This window comes from Podarcis vaucheri (genome assembly GCF_965113315.1).
Source record: "Podarcis vaucheri genome assembly, chromosome: 3".
NCBI lineage: Eukaryota > Metazoa > Chordata > Lepidosauria > Squamata > Lacertidae > Podarcis > Podarcis vaucheri.
In genome coordinates this window covers 41,594,667-41,616,843 of record NC_138761.1, presented here as the reverse complement: position 1 = coordinate 41,616,843, position 22,177 = coordinate 41,594,667, and the positions used below count along the sequence as shown (strand labels likewise).

At 42.6% G+C, this 22,177-nt stretch overlaps 1 protein-coding gene and 1 long non-coding RNA gene across 2 annotated transcripts in view; both read left to right on the top strand.

Annotated features, from left to right (window-relative positions):
• LTBP1 (latent transforming growth factor beta binding protein 1) overlaps positions 1 to 20,289 on the top strand; it is a 186,046-nt gene extending 165,757 nt beyond the window's left edge. The window contains 4 exon segments of the mRNA XM_082216221.1: positions 594 to 764; positions 13,908 to 14,033; positions 17,865 to 18,014; positions 19,275 to 20,289. Coding sequence (XP_082072347.1) covers positions 594 to 764; positions 13,908 to 14,033; positions 17,865 to 18,014; positions 19,275 to 19,444 — 617 coding nt within the window. The 3' untranslated portion in view covers positions 19,445 to 20,289.
• On the top strand, positions 6,548 to 13,901 carry LOC309528669. The gene is made up of 3 exons (XR_014217876.1): positions 6,548 to 7,281; positions 7,572 to 9,741; positions 10,180 to 13,901. It is a non-coding gene; the product is annotated as an uncharacterized lncRNA (long non-coding RNA).
• Positions 20,290 to 22,177: the final 1,888 nt, after the last annotated feature.

Below are 22,177 nucleotides of genomic sequence, written 5' to 3'. Positions count from 1 at the left end.
AGTTATTTTTCTCTTTGACATCTGGTGGGAGGGCGTTCCACAGGGCGGGCGCCACTACTGAGAAGGCCCTCTGCCTGGTTCCCTGTAACTTCACTTCTCGTAGTGAAGGAGCTGCCAGAAGGCCCTCGGCGCTGGACCTCAGTGTCCAGGCAGAGGTTTGGTTTGGTTCATGTCCTCCAAGCTTTTCTGATCATGAGGAAGAGCCCAAGCAATGGCTCCTCTCTACACTAGCATTAGCCCTTTTGTTTTCTTGTTTAAAACAGGGTTAAGCTTGGCATGAGGTGGAGCTTTAGCACAGGCTCCTCCTCTATGGTCTGTGGCTCTCCAGTGCTGCTGGGTAGATTTCACTGGAAGCATCTGGAATTGGCCAGTGTCTGAGACAGGATTTAGGATAGAACAGTCACTTGTGTTCTGAACTGATTTAAATTACAATGTTAGCGGGGGGGGGGCACAACATTAGAAAAATGATCTCTTTATTTTCAGGAAAATGGAGCTCTTGCAATGTAAGTCTTGAACACAGTGGGCTGTACTGATTTTTCTTTTAACACAGTGCAGGCATCGTACTGATCATGTTTCTCTGCCTTCTGCTTCAGAACAAACTGAAGAAACGGATGTCTACCAGGATCTTTGCTGGCAACATCTGAGTGATGATTTCGTTTGTAGCCGGCCTCTTGTTGGAAAGCAAACCACTTACACGGAGTGCTGTTGTTTATACGGGGAGGCATGGGGCATGCAGTGTGCCCTGTGCCCCATGAAGGACTCAGGTAAGGCATCTCCTAGTGACCTGAGGAATTTTTCATGACAAATCATTCACAGAAACTGTATATTCCCTCTTTGGATCTGCCCACTTCACTGCAGGAAGGACAGGGACACGAGGTAACATTGGTGTGTCTGGCGCTGCACCCTTTCCACATTTTGTGCCCCACACATTCTTTGAACCTGTGAAAACTGCTGTGGAGGTCTCTTGCAGGCAATCTGTTTCATCTGTTTGTGTATAGGTTAGATGATGTTGGCTGTTTAATGCATGTTCACTCTGATTTGTTTACAAGGAAGCTAGACAATTGACTGCATTCACACCAGGCATTTAAAGCACATCCCTTCTACCCCCCTCCAAAAATCATGTGAACTGTAGTTGGTCCAGGGTGCTGGGAATTGTGGCTCTGTGAGGGGTAAACTCCAGTTCCCAGGATTCTCTAGGGGGTGCTTTAGATGTGCTTTGAATGTATGGTGCCTATGCAGCCGATGTTGCATCAAAGCAGGCATTATCCCACACTTTTCTGTCCGTTTTCTTTTCACTTTCCTCATTGGAAAGTCTGGTCTTTTGGGGGAAGTGGGTTTGTTTCACAAGAACTCCAAATCATCTTTAATTGCACAGTCAGAACTTGCCAGGGTGTGACTGACCCCCCCCCCCAAAAAAAAGTAACAGTCTGGAAGTGCACTGAGTCACTTTGCGTCTTATGGAACCCAAGACAACGTGAGTTTATATGATTCATTTCAATAGGGTACCATTCCTTCAGCGTTCTGTAAAGTTACTCATTTCTGTCTCATGTGGTAAAACTTTAATAAATCCATGGGAAATCCTACAACTGAAAATGAATGATGCATTTTCTGTAATAGTATGTCAGTTTTACCATATAAGGCTGCATTTAAAAACATGACTAACCCACAGGAGAGTGGTGGGGAACTGTCACCTTGTGGGTGGTAATATTTTCTCATATAATAAATTTTATAAACTGCTTTGAGTTGTGACAACAAATCCATAGAGACTTACAACATGGCGATTGATTCTAGTGGTGTGAATATGTGAACTTACCTAACGTTGTGGTGGTTGCCAATATTTTAGCTTCTGAGAGGGAGGATTAAAGGCAGTGTATGTAATAAAGCATATTCTCCAACACTAAATAACATAATGGTGGAATAATACATAGATGTATAGTGATGTTTTCTAAAGTGGAGGTAGTCAACATGGTGCCTGCCAGATGTTGCTGGACTGCAGTTTCCATCCCCCCTGACTACTGACCATGCTGGATGGGACTGATTGGAGTGGGGGTCAAACAACATACAGTGAGTCACAAGTTCCCCATCCCTATCCTAGGGAATAAGCCCCATTGAACTCTGTGGGACTTAATTCTGAGTAAGCCTAGATAGGGTTGGAATGCTAAAGCCAGATCTGTGTAAGACATTTTTGTCCTTGGTAATATTTTCCTCTAATATTTTCTTGAAATATTAGAAATCTTTGTGCTAGCCCATTTCTTTATAGAATGCTGCTGCATTGTTGGCATAACATCATGCTTTTAAGAGAGTGCTGCAAATATTTGGTTAATACGTGGCTAACCTTTTGGTAATTTAAATAACCCCTCTGAAATCCATCTTCTGCAAACTGCCCATCAAGTTAAAACAGCAAATGTATACTGAATTTGTTTCCTGCTTTCTCTGAGTGGCTCCTTAAGGAAGAGTTTAAGGGAAGGAAGTTGTTTTCCATGGCAGATCAGATGAATAGCTATTGTATGCCCTGTAGAGCTTCGGCATGTTATATAATTATTCAATTTCCTGCTTCTAATTGTCTCTGTTGTGCGTAGGTGCCCTTATTCATGGCATTCACTGAGATCTTCAATTTAAGACTCATATGGAAGACGGATGTAGCCATCATGGTACCCCCAGATGTTTGTTTGACTCCATCTCCCATCAGCTTCAGCCAGCATGCCAAATGGTTAATACTGTTGGAAGTGTTAATCCAACAGCATCTGAAGGGCACAATATTGACTTCTCCTAATCTAGAGAGTCTCAGACATCTGCCCTATTTTAAAATGATTTGTCCTTTTAAACAAAACAAAACAAAAACCCACATTCCAGCAACTTTTCTCCACACAATTCAGCAAGCTGTGTTTTCAGTTTCACTGAGTGTTGCCAGGATGGGCCAGGTGGGAGGTGGAAATGGGGTGTTATAAAAATCCAAACAGGAATATGGTGCATGCGTGGCTTCTGGTTTTGATACTGTGGCTGGCTAGAAGATTTTGAAACATTTTCCTAATAAAAACTCCGTATTTAATGCAACAAAACATTTTTCCATTGGAAAGAATTCCTTCATGGCCTTTTATGAGTTTTACATTTTTGATTGATTATTTAGATTCTATTGTCAAAACTCGGCTTCAGGCATCACTTGCCAGCTACCACATCACAGTGTTTGAAATCAAGCAAAGCTGAGGTTGTTTATTGGAAGTCACTTGAATTTCCAGCGATCAGCGGATTCTGTGTAAATCAGACGTCTTAATAATGAACTGTAAAAAAACACACAAAAAACCCACCTCTCTTTCATTTCATCTCAAGCAGGACAGCTGGTATTTTCTGTAAATTTGTGTCAGTTAAAGTAGATGGTGGTATTTTTTATTTTAGAAAGGAACATTGTTTTCCAGGACTGATTCTTGTATCAAAAAGCACGTTAATGCATCGCTGTTGTAGCCTATTGTTTATGTTGTTATTTATTCAATTTATATATCAGCCCCACATATAATGCATTACAGTAGTTCATGCAAGAGAGTATGGAGACCTGAGACCAGGCTCTCCTGGTCCTGGAAAAGCCTTTGCTAGTTCATCAGCCTAACATGGGCATAAGCTCTCCTAGCCACAGAAGGCTCTAGTGATGACTTGAAATCCCAGAGTACTCCCACACTTCAGAGGGAATGCAACTCTTCCCAGTGAAAGTCGTACATATGATGAATGGATATGGGAGCCACCCACCCACAACACTTCCATCTTATCAGAATTCAGCCTTATTTTATTGACCTTCATCCAGTATACCACTGCTTTCGGATGACTGCCCAGCACTTTCAGAGCCTCCCCTTATTCTGATGGAATGGAGACAGAGCTGAGTGTTAACAACACATTGGGGACACCATGCTCCAAATCCCTGGATGATGGCTCCCAATGGTTTCATATAGATGCTAAATAGCATAGGAGACAGAATGGACCCCACAGCCCCAAAGCCATGGAGATGAGCAGTGATCTCCTTGTACTCCTGTAATGGAGCACCTCCAACTCCCACCTGCTTGAGCTGTTCCTTAAAAAGAAATGTCAGGCAATCTAGCAAAATCATAACTGAGTGTAGGGCAGTATATAAATTCAAATCATCATCATCATAATCATTGACAACCTGTATCTGGAGAGATGCAGGGGGAGTGCTGCCCTGTTACTTCTAATTGACTTCCATAAGTGGCTGAATGGAAGAACAAGTGGGACAAAAGTCACACATCATTTTTAAAACGAGGGCTGCATTTGCATATGGTGCTAAGCACATGTAGGAAAGTGCTGGATCCCAAGGTGGTGATCACAGCCACTTTGCTCTTCCTTGGTTCTTCTAACTCAGTGTGGTCCAGCAGCTAAGCCAAAGTTTGGCTTAGCATGCCATCCAAACCCAGGATCATGTTAAGCACTCTCCTCCTTAATCATGAACTGCAGCTAAGATTTGTTTTTTTGGCAACAGGTCACTGTTAAGGAGGGTTCAGATGATACACTAAGCCAAATCTTAGCTGGTGCACTGCACTGAACTAAAATAACCCAGGACATTTAGCTTTGGGAGATGTTTGCAGCCACAAGGCCACATGGTACCACAGATCCTGTATTCATTCCCTAGCTGTCCTGGTTTGCTGGCACAGGGGTGGGATGTTACATTGGCACATAGGATCTGTGGATTACACTTCAAAATTTTATATAAGTAATATGTGGTGTTTATGGATAGATAAATAGAACAAATACAACTTGCCCCAATGTCGATTGTGAACTACAAGTGGATGCTAAGCAATTAACGTTCTTGTTTCACTTTTGGTCGCCTGTAGTTTTCCATATGTGATTCAGAATGCAGTACAGTGGAATGCAGGGGCTCAGTAGGTAATTAGCTGATATATCTTCAGTCTACACCTTAAAAACATTTACCATTTTGGGGAAATTTCCCAAGAAAACCAGAACTGAATTGTGTATGAAAGAATCATTTGCCCTTCAAGGTTTAGTGTTTAAGAACGTAAGAAGTGATTATGTTGGCTCAGGAGGAAACTTTCACACCTCTCAACCAGTAGGTCATAGGTTCAAGTCCTGTCTGGGAAAACTGGACTTACGCCATATTACAATCTTAGATTTATATATTGATGGGGCTTGATTTACTACTGGAACTTCATGTTTATTTCCATAAATATATTGAACATATGGTTACAGAAAACAGAGGAAACAGAGTATTTAGATTATTATGCTGTACTTGTAGCAACACATTTCTGTTTTTACCAAAGAACATGCTGTTTTCTGTTTCTGTGCTATGCAGTTGGTTTTTAAATCAGAATTTTCTTGTACAGAGATGCAAGCGATGCACATTTAAAAATCCACATTGTGACTCTGAGTAAGGTTACCATTGTCTGTCTTTTTCCAAAATAGTTAGAATAACCTACTTTTGAAGCTGGCTTCAAATTTTTGTGTGCATTTCATTCTGGGGATATTTTGACAGTCTGTATTTTAAAGTTGTAGCAGTGAAAAACAAATCAATAACCTGAAGAAAAGAATTTCCGAAACTCTACAATTCTATGAAAATATTATCAGGATGATTGATTTATGTGGGGATGAAGAGAAGGTAAAACTCCCAGCAATCATAAAAGAGATGGGGGGCGTGTTTCTGATTCATATTAAGACAAAACATACATTCACATAGTGAGTGAGAGGTTGGCAGATGATTTAAACCATATAAATAATTGGAATGAGAGGTGCCATCTGACACACTTCTGAAACTGCAACCTCATGCCAGTGCTGTAGGCTGAAATGCTGGCACAAAATACTCAGGGTTAGGTTTCAAGTCTTCCTTCTAACCCAGACTCACAAGATATATCCAAACCTCCAAAAGATTATTAGTCATGGCTATCACATTCAACTAACAATGATCAAAATATGGACATGATTTTTCCACAGCATATGACGCATACTTCCTTAACTGTGAAGATGCCATAATTCCACAAGAGTGCAGAATGAGCTAGAGGTACAAAATGCAGCTTCTTTAGAATCTCGCCTTTTATTTTAAATAATAATAATTATAACATCTCAATCTTACAACATGTCTGCTTCGAGATAAGTAGGATTGAATTCAACGGAGCTTAATCCCAGGTCTGTAGGGTTAGGATTATTATAGCCTTCATCTCTAGTGAGTAGGGCTTTGCTTATATAGTTATTTAAATATTTATATAATGCAATGTCGTTGTAGCCATACAAAAGTTACAACAACAGTGAAAACATCAATAAAATATTGGGGGGGATACAACTATAAATACTGGATGGTTTAAAGAAAATTCACATTTCAAAGGCCTGTCAACAGAACACCGTTTTTAGGCAATGACTACAAGGATGACTACAAGGTGGTGCTGTGGGTTAAACCACAGAGCCTAGAGCTTGCTGATCAGAAAGTTGGCGGTTCGAATCCCCATGACGGGGTGAGCTCCCGTTGCTCGGTCCCTGCTCCTGCCAACCTAGCAGTTTGAAAGCACGTCAAAGTGCAAGTAGATAAATACCTTCCAGCGGGAAGGTAAACGGCATTTCCGTGCGCTGCTCTGGTTCACCAGAAGCAGCTTAGTCATGCTGTATGCCACCTCCCTCGGCCAATAAAGCAAGATGAGTGCCACAGGATTGAATTCAACCGAGTCGGGCACGACTGGACCTAATGTTCAGGGGTCCCTTTACCTTTAGCTTTACCTTTACAAGAATGCTAGGATGATTCCTGCAAAGAGCTGCACAGATCAAGACCAGCTAGACTAAAAGCTCAGTCCATAGCAAAGGCCCCATCAGAGGATCTCAGAGATCAAAGTGGGACACAGTGGGCCCAAATTGTTTAAGGCTTTGTGAATTAACACAATAACTTTGAATCTGGCCCAGTAACGAATTGACAACCTGTTTTGCTTTGTGGCTGCAAAGATTACAATCCTTACAGCAGAAAAGGTAACTTTAAAAGGGTATGGGCAATGCCTGCTGAAATCACAGAAGCCAGAGCCGATGGTGGCAGGCCTGTGTCTTAAACTTGGATTGTTGTGAAATGCCTATGAAGTGGCAGATGATACATGAGAAATAGGTGGGAAGAGACTGTTGGAGCTGCCCACCATCCATACGTTCAGTTCTGCTTCTCTCTCCCGCTGTCCCCCCCCCCCCCAGTGTGACTGTGAAATTGGAAGTTGAGACAGTTCCTTGCATAGAGAAAGGGAGACTGAGTGGGAATATATTGCACAATCAGTTCCTAGGAGGTAGCGATTCCACTGAGAGCCAGTGTGGTGTAGTGGTTAAGAGTGGTAGATTCGTAATCTGGCGAACCGGGTTCGCGTCTCCGCTCCTCCAACATGCAGCTGAAGTCTCTCAGCCCCACTCACCTCACAGAGTGTTTGTTGTGGGGAAGGAAGGGAAATGAGAATGTTAGCCACTTTGAGACTCCTTCGGGTAGTGATAAAGCCGGGATATCAAATCCAAACTCCTCCTCTTCTTAGAATCATAGAATCATAGAATAGAATCATAGAGTTGGAAGAGACCACAAGGGCCATCGAGTCCAACCCCCTGCCAAGCAGCAAATGAGAAATTTCTCTATGGCTGTGTGGTTTGAGAGACTGTCTCTCAGCAGCATTTGTAAATTGGGTATGGTTAAGTGTGTAGGTCTTTGGTCTCTTCAACAGAATCAAGTCACAAATTTCAAAAAAATAAAGAAGAGGGGAAGGGAAGGTGGAATTCTTTCTTTAGAACAGGGAAAGTTCCAGCTTCTGTGTCAGAAGCTGTGCATGTTTCATACTTTTGGGTTTTCATGAAAGCAAACTAGTTCCTTAAGGACCCCAAAAAGCAAGTGGGAGAGCAATCCTAAGCATGTTTACTCAGAAGTAAATTCCCTCCCTGAGTTTAATGGGGCATATTATCTAGTTAGTATGTTTAGCATTCATTAAGGCAGTTAAAACTGGGTTATTAAGGAATAGTTTTAAAAATATTTAAAACCAGGGATTTTCTGCAAAGATAGCTACTGATTTTATACAGTAAAAGCCTTCTCACCAGAGAGATCTGGCTGAAAATGCATTTATTTCAACAGCTTTCCTAGCTACAATTATAACATGTTTCTCCAAGGCACGAGCTATGTTTTTCCAGAGTAGCGTTGATGCAAATAACATTTTAACAATCAGGTTTTTGTTAGCAAATGACTGGGGAAAATTGATTAAATTATGATTGGAGCAATTTCTCACTGCAGGTTAATAATAATAATAATAATACTGCTAAATATTTCCAGCAGCTCTGCAAGAGTTTCCTCCCCTTCTCTCCCCACATCATCCTCTCACTTTTATGTTTCATTGTTCAAGTTTCAGGAGGGACTAGCCAGCACTGCTGACATCAGATTCCATCTCTTCCTGGATTCAGTTGTCACCAAGTGAAACAAAAGCAGGTGGTGCTTGGAAAAGGGAATCATAGATGCCTGAAGCCATTTGTCACTCTGACAGGGTTTATTTGCATCGCGTACAATGTGTCACTAAATCTGCTGGGCAATAAATATGGTTGTAGCTTTCCAGAATGCTGTATAAAATGATATACTAGATTAGCAGGCCTCTAGCACACTGCACAATGTAATTACCTTGATCCTCAACACATTTATTTTGACTTATTTCCAAGTAAGCATGCTTAAGATCGTAGGCCTGTCACATTCCGCACCAGCTGTGAAACCACATGGGCAACTAGAACTAAGCCAAGTAAAAGTGTCTGTGCACTTGGTTGTTTGATTGTGTTTGCTGTGGGCACACCAGTGTTTCCTGCCATATTGTATTTTGAGAGCCAGAAGAATGAAATGCCCCTTTGGTGGAAACACCATCTTTGATAAGATTTTGGGATCCTCGTTCGAAGCATGAATAACACTCTCAATTTGGAGGCTGCGTGCTTCCTCTTTTCTTTTCTGGACTGCACATTTGACCAGTTCCTTTTGAAAATGGGTGTGTGTGTGTGTGTTTGTGTGTGCAAGAACTGCATTTTGTCACATTGGCTCCAATCAAGAATACGCTGGGGCTGGTGGATGGCACATCTGGCCAGCACCAGCTTGGCAAAAGTTGACTGGGAGGAAAACTTTGCTTAAGGTTTTAGCTGTATTTGCTAAAAAGTTCCAAGCTGGATTTCTCTCCCACAGTCTCCTGCCTCTCAGAACTCCTAGATCAGATCCTCTCTGAGATCAGTAGCTGTATTTCCTAGGGATGGGCAACACTGTCTGTTGTGGTTTATCTCAGTCTCTTGTTTTTCCAATCGTAAGTTCAGTTCTCCACATTTCCACATCAGTTTGTAATTTTTTTGTCATGTCCTCATGAAAATTCATCAGCATTTTAGTATGAATTTCTTGTAGTGTACAGTACATATTTTTCCTACGTGATTTTGCCTGATGTACACAAATTTACAGATCTCCTCCTAATACAATAATGTGTTTTTGTATGTTCTTTTCAGTAACATATGAGTTTTTATGCAAATTTATCTTTAGTAACTGTATTTTCAAATATATTACTTGGCTAGACAGCTGTGCTACAAAATCTGGAGGGTGAGGATTTTAATGGATGGCTGCATTTCAGTTCCCATATTGTCTCAGCAAGTGCAAATTATGTAGGTTCACCTTTCAATGCAGACAGAATCAAATTTTACCCAATGTTTCCCTCACAGCCTCTAAAGCTGCTTGTCACAGTTCCTTAGCCAGGGCAGACAAATTCCATGTCACTATCCAGCGGCGTAGCGTGAGTTGTCAGCACCCGGGGCAACGCAAGTAATTTGTGCCCCCTAACCCGGGGCAAGGCAAGTAATTTGCGCCCCCCCTAACCTGCGAGTTGCCGCTGGCGCTGCCGCCCAAACGACGCCGCTTGCCCGGAGGAGGAGGGGGGCAGAGAGGCGAGGAAAATGCAACATGGCCCAGCAGCTGCAGCAGCAGCGGCGGAGGCGGGGCTGTGAGGAGGGGCTGAGAGCGCTGAGAGCCGCTGCCTGCCGGGCGCCTTCAGCCCGGACGCGCGCAGAGCTCGTCGGTTCCGCGAGACATGCGGCTCTGCTACAGCCTGCGCCCGAGGCTCTTCGGCGACTCCGGAGGCAGCGAGCGCGCCCCCCCCAGATGTTGCGCCCGGTGCGGCCTGCCCCCCTTGCACCCCCCACGCTATGCCACTGTCACTATCACAGAAGCATAAACTAGGGAAGAATCATGTTTCCCCTGGTACAAACGGTTAATGTTTGCATAGTATAGAAACTTGATAACTCTTCACCATAGACTTGTAGGAAAGTTGTGAGCTCTAAACAACAAAGATATATACGATTATTGGTAGGGGGAAATACATCCAGTAGAGTCACTCTAAGGCTGACAGTTTAAAAGGTAAGAAGTTAGTAACATAAACTTGTGTCCTCCAAAATAAATTGTGTATATTATGGAGCTGGAATAAGAAGCAAGCCTTTAAAAATAAGGGATTACCTTAAAATATCATGTAACACCTAGACATCATCTTAAATCTGGGGAAAGAAAAATGCTTATGGACGCGGGTGGCACTGTGGTCTAAACCACTGAGCCTAGGGCTTGCCGATCAGAAGGTCGGCAGTTCGAATCCCAGCGACAGGATGAGCTCCCGTTCCTCGGTCCCTGCTCCTGCCAACCTAGCAGTTTGAAAGCACATCAAAGTGCATGTAGATAAATAGGTACCGCTCCGGTGGGAAGGTAAACAGTGTTTCCGTGGACTGCTCTGGTTCACCAGAAGTGGCTTAGTCATGCTGGCCACATGACCTGGAAGCTGTACGGCTTCTCCCTCGGCCAGTAAAGCGAGATGAGTGCCGCAACCCCAGAGTCATCCGCAACTAGACCTAACGGTCAGGGGTCCCTTTACCTTTTATGCTTGTTTACTTTAAAACTATTACCTACCTAGTTCAGTATGGTTTACCCCACCCCCAGGTGTCCTTTTAACTGAACCAAAAGGGTGTTTTCACAAGTAATGCTAAATATTACCTTTTAGACTATTGACTATTCTCTATGATGAAAAGTAGAGAATGCATTTTAAGCAGCATAGAATTTAAATTGGAATTTCAAGTGCAGGACTAACAAAAGGCAACAAAAGAACTCTGGTCCAGCATCCTGTTACTACAGTAGCCAACCAGATGCCTATGAGAAGCTTGCTAGCAAAGCCTGAGTACAACAGGATCTTCCCCTCCTGCAGCTTCTAGCAACTGGTCTTCAGAAGCATACAGCCTCCAACTGTGGAGGTCTGAATTTGAATTCCTTATGAAATGGGCAAAGCCAGGCAGGTCAGATGTTCCAGACCGCTGCTTGAGGGAGGGAAAGCGGCAAAAGAAGGAAACTGTTATTCCCACCTCAATCAGTGTTGAAATGTTTATATTCCATTAATTTTATTGGGATTATCCATTGCTTACATCACCGGATCGCATGTTCTTTCGGTCAGTAAGAAAACAGCAACAACAGCAAAATCAATCATGATTTGACCAGCCCTTGAGAAAGATGCAGACCAGTTGTGCAAACAGAAAATGATGCGGAGGGGAAACTCTTGTTTCACTGAAAATCATGCACATTTCAAGGAACATCGATTCATCATAGGAAAGTACCAGTGTACTTGTCTCCTTTAGAACCAGAAATTATGAAATCATTTGTACTTGGCTTTCATGCATATACTTTCCTTCCAGCTTTCCTCTTTCACTGGCTGTCCTTACACTCAACAGTTATTTTTTTATACATGTAATTCTCTTGGTAAAAGTGTTTCATGCAAAAAAAAAAATATGTTTGGTTTATTAATATAGTGTTGGCATGATCATGAATGCATAACTAGTATAAAATAATGTGTAGAAAAACTCTTCAAGATACCTTAAGTACTAACCCACATAGTTAGCACATAATGCCAAACCAAGTTTTGGTGTTGCAGGAACAAACTCAGTGTTTGTGCACTCCTCCATTACCCCCTTGTTTCACATACTACCGTGGTACCTCGGCTTAAGTACTTAATTCGTTCTGGAGGTCCGTTCTTAACCTGAAACTGTTCTTAACCTGAAGCACCACTTTAGCTAATAGGGCCTCCTGCTGCTGCCGTGCTGCCGGAGCACGATTTCTGTTCTCATCCTGAGGCAAACTTATTAACCCGAGGTACTATTTATGGGTTAGTGGAGTCTGTAACCTGAAGCGTATGTAATCTGAAGTGTATGTAACCCAAGGTACCACTGTACACTTCATTACAAACTGGCTTTCGGGTGTGGTGGGTGTGCGTCAGTAAACAAGGGAAATTAAGACTAAGAGTTGAGTGGGGGGTGCTCGTGTAATCTCACTGTGTACAAGTTGTATAAGTGACAATAAAGTATTTCAATATTTCTATTTCAATTAGTTTCTTCCTGGTTAGTGGAAAAGCATAAGTTGCAATGACATTGAACCAGCAAACTATGTTTTCTGTGTGTCCTGCAAACCAGGATTGCAAATCAGTGTTCCTGGTCCAGAATGTAGTAGCACACAATGGTTTGCTACAAACCAGCAAACACACATAAACACACACACGCAAACGCACACACATTAAGTGCAAGAGGGAACATGCAAACCCTGGGTTTATTCCCATAACAACAAACCATGGTTGGGCGTTTCATGTGTTCCGATCCATTCTAATGTATTTCTATATTGTTAATATATTCATTGTGGGAGACAGCAGAAGTAGGAGGCATAAAACAATGTTTCTCTGAACTTTGGTTAGGTATAAAAGTTCTTCTTCCAATGCAAGGCAACATTTGGGCTATAATTGCTAGCATTTATAGCATTTACAATTGCTATAATTGCTAACATTTATCCAGCATGTTCAAGTGTTCAAAGCATGCCACATATTAGTGTAGCAACCATTCCAACAATTCTTAAGTCAGTTTTAGAACCCCAGTTTTGGACATTGCATGGCTTGCCTATGTTAAAAGCATAACAGAAAGAAATTTGAAGAATGAACTTGGTGGCTCACAGCTTAGTGTCTTGGTGACTGCAATACACTAGCTCCTTCCATGAAAAATGCAGGGCCATTCTCAGAACTGCACCAGCAATGTATATCACTTGTGCTTCGCTTCTGATTGCCTAATCCTATGACTTAAAAGGAGCTGCTCAAGGGCAGCAGCCTCATCATGTGCGAGGAGCTACTAAGGATCCCAAGACCACCAGTGTACCTGCTTTTATTTTTAATAAAGAGGTTTACCTGAGAAGTAGTTTCCAGAACCTTGATCATCCTGATTGCCCTTCTGCTCCAGCTTATCCTTCTTAAATTGTGGTACCCAGAATTGGACACAGTATTCCAAGTGTGGTCTGACCAAGGCAGAATAGAGTGGTACTATTACTTCCCTTGATCTGGACGCTATACTTCTGTTGATGCAGCCTAGAATAGCATTAGCTTTTTTTGCTGCTGCATCACACTGTTGACTCATGTTAAGCTTGTGATCCACCATTTGCTTAGTAGAAAATCCTATTAGGCTGCAGTAAAGCTTTAAGTCACGTTTTGTACCACCCTGGCTTGGCCCCTCTGATTTTGAAATTCTTGATCTAGTAACAAAGATAGCAACCCTTTGCCAGCAATCTGGCTTTCGCCTTTCATGGGCCTCCAATCCCCAGTTTATGAAACAGAACAAGCCGGCCAGAATTAAGCAAGGTTCAGATGAGGTGACCAGAATGCCCTTTCTTGGCCTTGGAACTACTGAACAATGACACTGCTCATGATCGCTAAAGTTGAGTCATGGCTGCATTACATTTGAGCAATCTTAATCTTCCAGGAAAGAAAGCAATATGTGGGCAACAGACTTAGGCTTTTCCAATTAAGTGTTATACACTAGCAAGAGAAAGAAGCATGGGGTATCTTCATTAGGAATGCATTCCATTATAACTCCTGTTCTGCTTTGCTCACTTCCAGACGATTACGCCCAATTGTGCAACATTCCAGTGCCAGGATCTCGGAGGCCGTACGGGCAAGATGCATTGACTGACTTTGAGGAGGAACAGTATACTCCGGAAACTGATCCATACTTTGTGGAAGACCGTAAGCAACCTTTGCTCCCCAAAACTAAAAATTAGTAGCTTAGGTTCCTCCTGCTTATTCAGTAAATAAATACAATGGTAATGCTAATAAACTTCTGTGTAGGTTTGAATGTGAAGCATAGAGGATGGAGCCCTCTCCTTTAAATCTCTGTGGTTTGAAGGATAAAGGTGGGCAGGGTGCCCAAAAGCCCTTTGTAAACATCCCTGCAGGAGGATATCTACAAAGGGCTCTTTCAAAGCCCCGTGCTTCACTTTGAAGTTTTGACAATCAGGGCTTCGAAGGGAAGCATCACAGGACATCACAATGGAATCAGGTGTTTGACAAGAGAGCCCCACACACCTGTCAACCTTTGCCCACCAGGGATGGAGGAGATAAAGATCTGTTCCTCCAGCCAACCAGGTTTCCCCACCCTGGTGTAAGGGGACGGGGAAGGAATTAGGGATGCAGGTGGCGCGGTGGGTTAAACTACAGAGCCTAGGGCTTGCCAATTAGAAGGTCAGAGGTTCAAATCCCCACAACGGGGTGAGCTCCCGTTGCTCGGTCCCTGCTCCTGCCCACCTAGCAGTTTGAAAGCACGTCAAAGTGCAAGTAGATAAATAGGTACCGCTCCAGCAGGAAGGTAAGCGGCATTTCCGTGCGCTGCTCTGGTTCACTAGATGTGGCTTAGTCATGCTGGCCACATGACCCAGAAGCTGTACGCCGGCTCCCTCGGCCAACAAAGCGAGATGAGCGCCGCAACCCCAGAGTCGTTCACGAATGGACCTAACGGTCAGGGGTCTCGTTACCTTTACCTAAGCTGGCAGAGTCAGGGGCGGCGGGGGGGGGGGTTGGCAAGCAAAGCAGAGTGGAGTGAGCAGGGGTAGCAGACTCAATAAAATATATTTGGGCTCCAAGGATCCTTATTCTTTATCGTTCCTCTGGGTAGATAGCACGTGGCATGGTTCCTACTTGATCCTCAGGAGTCTGTCAACGCAGGCCTTCCGAGATGCAGTCCCTGTATGTGCATGCTGCAAATGTTCAGTATCATGTGTGAATTAAGCAGTGATTAATAAAGTGGCTATTCCAGCTGCGTTGTGCTTATCACTTCCCAGTTTCATTTGGTCTCTTTCCTGATAGTGTTTGGTTAAAATATATCGTATATCAAAAAGAGAAACAAAATAAAAATAAATAACTCAGAGCAAGGCAAGAAAGTAGCAAAAGTGTTTCATATATTTCATTCCCTTCAGCAGAGGCCAGCCTAATGATTTCATCTCTGCTGAATGCTGAACAAACTCAGTTGACTTATGCAAAGTTGTATAAGGTCCAGCCATTTCCATTTCGTATGACTTTAATTAAACAGAGCAGCTCTCTGAGCTGAACTATAGCTAAATGGTAACATTGTTTCTAAAAATTGCAAAACAGTATGTACTGGAAACCATGGGAAGAAATGATGGCATAGTCACAGGGGCAAAAGGGGAAATGTTGGGCAAAAAACCTCCGGATGGCATAGATCAGTGTTTCAACACAGGTTCCAGATTCAACCACTGCCATCTCTGTTTTTTTAATCAGTAATAGGGATGAGGAAACAGACCCTTGCTTGAGACCCCAGAAGACCACTCCCAGTTGGAGTGGGTAGCCATGGGTTAGATAGACCTATGGCTCACTCTGAAGAGGGCAACTTCATACAGCCAAGGCACAAATGAATATGAATGGGTCTTTCTTCAGTTAAACAATAAGATCTTTGTTTAAAAGGGGAGGACTTCTGCATGCATTGTATATATATTTTTTTACATTTATTTATTTATAGCATTTTTATTTTGCCATTCAACCAAAAAACCCGATTCTCAGAGCAGCCTACATGCAATCAATTAAAGTAATTGTTCCATCCAAGGCACCATTTCTGAAAGTTCTCATGATGACCAGCTGGGATGGAAGCTGTTCAGGGGCAGGAGGAGCCCTGTGGAACTAGTGGAGCTAATGGCCTCCTCAGAGTTGAGAGAGGGAGGACCTCATGGAGAGAGTCCTTCAGCAGGAATGGATGATTAGCTTTACCCAGTGGTAGTTCCTAAAGTAAAGATGGGCTGCAGCTTTCACATAAAAGATTCTTGCGTTTTGCCTCTAATTAATCTCAGTTTAGGCTTGCAGCTGCTTAGAATATAACAGAACCTTTATCTCTTAGACCAGTGGCAACTGAGGAATATATCTTGAGGGCATAACTATTTCCATGTATCCTAAAGAACTTTGGCCTTCTTTTTTCTAGCAGAATGAGTCCACCATTCTGTTCACCATACCCAAAGGAGTCCTGTGGGCTGTATCCTGTGAGAGTACAGCACATAGGCATCAAGGTGTAATCACCACATGACAATTGGTACTTGCTGAGATGCTTTGCACAGAAGTGCAGGCTTGCTAGGGGTAGACTAGGACATGACACTCTCCATGAAAGTTTGCTGTAGTTTGTTTAGATGAAAACACCTTCAGTCATATTCATGTATACTTAAAAGGAAAGGTGCATTCTCAGATATATTATTAATTGTTTATAGTACAGCAGAATGAATCTGTTGTATATTTCTATAATGGGTTTTGTTTACTTTTTCAAACTGCTGTATCTCTCTTATTAGGTCAGGCTTATTGCCCAAAAAATATCTGTGGCTGTTTAATAAGATTGGGTCCACAGCTGCTTAGACCACATTTTGGGAAAGAATCATAGAATCATAGAATCATAGAATTAATCATAGAATTAATCATAGAATCATAGAATCATAGAGTTGGAAGAGACCACAAGGGCCATCGAGTCCAACCCCCTGCCAAGCAGGAAACACCATCAGAGCACTCCTGACATATGGTTGTCAAGCCTCTGCTTAAAGACCTCCAAAGTAGGAGACTCCACCACACTCCTTGGCAGCAAATTCCACTGTCGAACAGCTCTTACTGTCAGGAAGTTCTTCCTAATGTTTAGGTGGAATCTTCTTTCTTGTAGTTTGGATCCATTGCTCCGTGTCCGCTTCTCTGGAGCAGCAGAAAACAACCTTTCTCCCTCCTCTATGTGACATCCTTTTATATATTTGAACATGGCTATCATATCACCCCTTAACCTCCTCTTCTCCAGGCTAAACATGCCCAGCTCCCTTAGCCGTTCCTCATAAGGCATTGTTTCCAGGCCTTTGACCATTTTGGTTGCCCTCCTTTGGACACGTTCCAGTTTGTCAGTGTCCTTCTTGAATTGTGGTGCCCAGAACTGGACACAGTACTCCAGGTGTGGTCTGACCAGAGCAGAAAGAAAAGAAAGAAAAAAGAAAAGAAAGAAAGAAAAGACTTCTCAAAAATTACCACTGCAAATTCCTCAGACGTTCTTTGTGCTTGACTGCCATCTGCAGTACTGTTCAGTTATTGCTTCTGGGAAATGTCTATCCTTTTTGTAAATTATTTTTAGGTTGTACCTACTTATTATAAAGAAAATATGGTGCTGCAAAACCCCTGTTTCTCTTGTGGTGCCTTGAAACTGAAATTGACCTTGAAGTGCGTCCCTATTTTAAAATTTAATTATTTATTTACTTTTCTACTATGAGCTCCATGGAGTTCCTAATGAAGGCCGTCATGTCTTCTGCAAAACAGCAACAACAGCATCTTATTAACTGATTGGCACTTCAAACATTTGGACTAGTTTATCTCTGTACACCTTGAGCATAACATCACAGCCTGTGACTTTGCTCTGAAAGCTTTTCAAGCACTCATTGTAGGCTGATAAAGGCTTTATTTAGGGTGGTAACACAATAGAGAACACCCTTTGGAGGTTGGTGCATTATGACTCTACAGCTGTTGAATGCAATCATTTCCTATGTTTTTGCTGCCCAGGTTTCCGGAACAGCTTTGAGGAGTTACAGGCAGAAGAATGTGGCATTCTGAATGGATGTGAAAATGGACGCTGCGTGAGGGTGCAGGAAGGTTATACCTGTGACTGTTTTGATGGTTACCATTTGGACATGGCCAAAATGACATGTGTTGGTAAGTGGATGTCACATACAGGCCACTTGCAGAGTCCGCCAAATGTAGAGGATAAGCCGGCACCTCTGATTTTGATGATCAGATGTGTTTTCGTGTTTAATGGTTTCTGAATCCTACGGTTCAGCGGCACATTCTACTGGAAAGTTCTCCTGCATGTGCCCCATGGAAATGAGTGGGAGCTGTTCAAGAGATGAGCAGTGGTGCAGCTCCTCTTGCGTTTCAGTGGGACTTGCACTCAAGAGCTTCTTGGTGGATTGTGCCCTAAATGCAAGGGCAGCCTGCACTAAATTCCTGCATGGTTCACATGACTAGCAGAAGAGGTGAAACAATCAGGGCTGAATGCGCAGCCCACGTAGTTGACTTCCCTTGGTGACTGTAAGAATTTACTAGAAAGAAGGTACCTGCCTCTTCCTACACTCCTAGGAGTAAAACAAGAAGTGCCTAAGCAGGCATGCATAAAACAGTGGCCAGCCAGGCCCCTTTATTAGGAATAACCCTGTTCACTGTCTAATCAATAAAATTTACCTGCCACAAGTGCTGCTGCATATGTATGTACACGTGCTGTAACTTTAGGCTGTTTGTGGACAAATTAGGATCACTTTAATTATGTTCAACTTACATGGCAGGTAGGACGTGGGAGGCTCTGTGGTCTAAACCACTGAGCTTGCCGATCAGAAGGTCTGCGGTTCGAATCCCCACGACTGGGTGAGCTCCCATTGCTCAGTCCCAGCTCCTGCCAACCTAGCAGTTCAAAAGCACGTCAAACTACAAGTAGATAAATAGGGACCGCAGGAAAGTAAACGGTGCCATGTGCTGCTCTGGTTTCTCCAGAAGTGGCTTAGTCATGCTGACCATATGACCGGGGGAAACTGTCTGCAGACCAACGCCGGCTCCCTCGGCCAGTAAAGCGAGATGAGTGCCACAACCCCAGAGTCGTTCACGACTAGGCATAACTGTCAGGGGTCCTTTACTTTTACCTTTTTACATGACGCATAAAGTTTTACTTGTGTATTTGTCCTGTATTTGAACACTATTACCTTGCGTTGATGGAAAGATGATGTCATGCTCATAAACGTAGCCGCTTTTCTTGCTTTTCTTTTCACAAGATAGAAGACTGCAGACTGGACACTGAAAGTTCTCTTGTTAATCGCAGACTTGAATGCAGGGCTGGTGGGCAAGTCGCAGCAAATTGTGCTTCCCTCAGTCTTTGACAGCATCTAATACCACACTATTTCTGACCTTGTTTGCTTTTCCTTCTAGATGTGAATGAATGCAATGAACTGAACAATAGGATGTCTCTCTGCAAGAATGCCAAGTGCATTAACACAGAAGGATCGTACAAGTGTTTGTGTCTCCCAGGCTATGTCCCATCAGACCAAGCGAATTACTGTACACCCCTGAACTCGGACACAGAGAGTGAACTGGAGTAAGAGAAGCAGCAGCTGCCATGTAACTTTAAGCCCATATACTCTGCACTGTAAAAAGAAAAGAAAAGAAGCGTATTTAACTTGAGTTAAGGACGCTCCTCATCCAGATGTTGGCTGTGTGTGGAAAACAAGCAATAAAACATGTCTTCTTAAAAGTGAAAGGTGATGGTTCAATATACATCATCTTCACTAAAGCAACAGACCAAATGGACACATTTCCCTGTATGGAAGAAGCAATTAAGTATATAGTGTGTTCATAAATAAAATTCACAGAAAAAAGCAAAATATGCTGTTATTTTGAACAGAAGGGTGGTATTGTGTTGTTGTTTTTTACTATTGCTTGGTTTATTTGGCATTTAACTAGTTGTGAAAATATTTTATAGTCCTTTTTTTTATTTAGCAGTTCTTTGCCTACTGTTCCTTTGGAAGCTTTCCCCTTTTGATCCAGTATTGCAGTATAAGCAATTTTCTAATGGTTATACACAAAATAATGCTCGTCTTTGTCTGGAACATTGGCCAGTGACTTTTTAAAATTACTATAAATGTCTGCCCTGTGGAGCAGACACTGTTTTTTTAAAATAATGTACACTTCATGGAGATAAATCCATTGTATTCATTTTGTATTCCATGTGGCCTTTTACTGCACTTAACATGCCTTAGAACCTGCCTTGCCAAGTTTCAAAGCTGCTAGAGGACGACCATTGAATATCTTTTGTACTCAGTAACAAAAGATCTAAGCTCCTGTTTGTATTGTAATGTGTAAATTAAACACAGATCTTGTATTGGTTACCCTAACATATTAAAGCTGTATATTAAAACTCAATAAAATCTACAATTTTTTAGAAAAATTGAAGTATGTATTTGCTCTAAGGTATTCTGTTATTGCTTTGTGATTATTTTATTACAGCTAATAACCCAGTGCTTTATAATGAACATACCGAGCTACTGTTCTTGACAGCATTTTTTTATTTTTGGCACATGACATTTCCCTGACCATGGCAATTGTTGCTGCCATGTAGATCTCTTTAGATATATTCATAAATATATCTGGTTCATTCTCCATAAGGAGGATGCCATTTTGCAAACCACTGCAAACCTCATCCATGTCAGATGGACAGTTTTGTGTAAAATTTCATTTTATCCTTCTAGCCAGTAAATCAGAGGAGCAGAGAGCCACTGTTTCCACATGGGCAGCTGAGGGACTCAAGAAGCGGAAATGGCTGCATCAACCTCTCAAGATATGTTTAGATTTCACAAGCACCTTGGACATAGGTTGGAAATCCTCCACCAATTTAAGAAACAACAGTTTTTAAAAGTCAGCAAGTTGGGGGAGAAAACTATAAAAACATAGGTTCAGAACAGTTCGTTAAAAATGTATCTGGTCCTTCATTTCATTTCATTTCACTTCATTTCATTTACAAATACCAATTTAAAGTATTGGAGGGGGTTAGCTATAATGGAATTTATCAACGACTTGGATGATGGACTCAAGGGCATCCTGATCAAATTTGCAGATGACACCAAACTGGGAGGGGTGGCTAACACCCCAGAGGACAGGATCACACTTCAAAACGACCTTGACAGATTAGAGAACTGGGCAAAAATAAACAAGATGAATTTTAACAGGGAGAAATGTAAAGTATTGCACTTGGGCAAAAAAAATGAGAGGCACAAATACAAGATGGGTGACACCTGGCTTGAGAGCAGTACATGTGAAAAGGATCTAGGGGTCTTGGTTGACCACAAACTTGACATGAGCCAACAGTGTGACGCGGCAGCTAAAAAAGCCAATGCAATTCTGGGCTGCATCAATAGGAGTATAGCATCTAGATCAAGGGAAGTAATAGTGCCACTGTATTCTGCTCTGGTCAGACCACACCTGGAGTACTGTGTCCAGTTCTGGGCACCACAATTCAAGAAGGACACTGACAAACTGGAACGTGTCCAGAGGAGGGCAACCAAAATGGTCAAAGGCCTGGAAACGATGCCTTATGAGGAACGGCTAAGGGAGCTGGGCATGTTTAGCCTGGAGAAGAGGAGGTTAAGGGGTGATATGATAGCCATGTTCAAATATATAAAAGGATGTCACATGGAGGAGGGAGAAAGGTTGTTTTCTGCTGCTCCGGAGAAGCGGACACGGAGCAATGGATCCAAACTACAAGAAAGAAGATTCCACCTAAACATTAGGAAGAACTTCCTGACAGTGAGAGCTGTTCGACAGTGGAATTTGCTGCCAAGGAGTGTGGTGGAGTCTCCTACTTTGGAGGTCTTTAAGCAGAGGCTTGACAACCATATGTCAGGAGTGCTTTGATGGTGTTTCCTGCTTGGCAGGGGGTTGGACTCGATGGCCCTTGTGGTCTCTTCCAACTCTATGATTCTATGAATTATACAACAGGTTGTATTTGTTTGTTTCTGTCTGTCTCAGGAGACACTCTCAGGAGTGTGCTTTCAGGGAGTTGAAGTCAAACTGTTGGAGAATGTTTCTGCCATCCCTCTGTAAGCCCTTTCTTTGTACTGATCATTATATAATGAAGGCCAGAGAATCCAGAACTTTCTCCCCATTCGTGGCTCCAGTTTTTTCATGGGGGGTGGGCACAGAGAGAGCCTCAACACTAGCCAGCTGGAAGGGAGATATAATGTGAAAAACACAGCCCTGAGACAGCACATAGAACTGGGTTGATTAATTTTCCAGGTGTAGCTGTTTTAGTGTTGTGGAAAGGACTTTGGAAAGTGCAA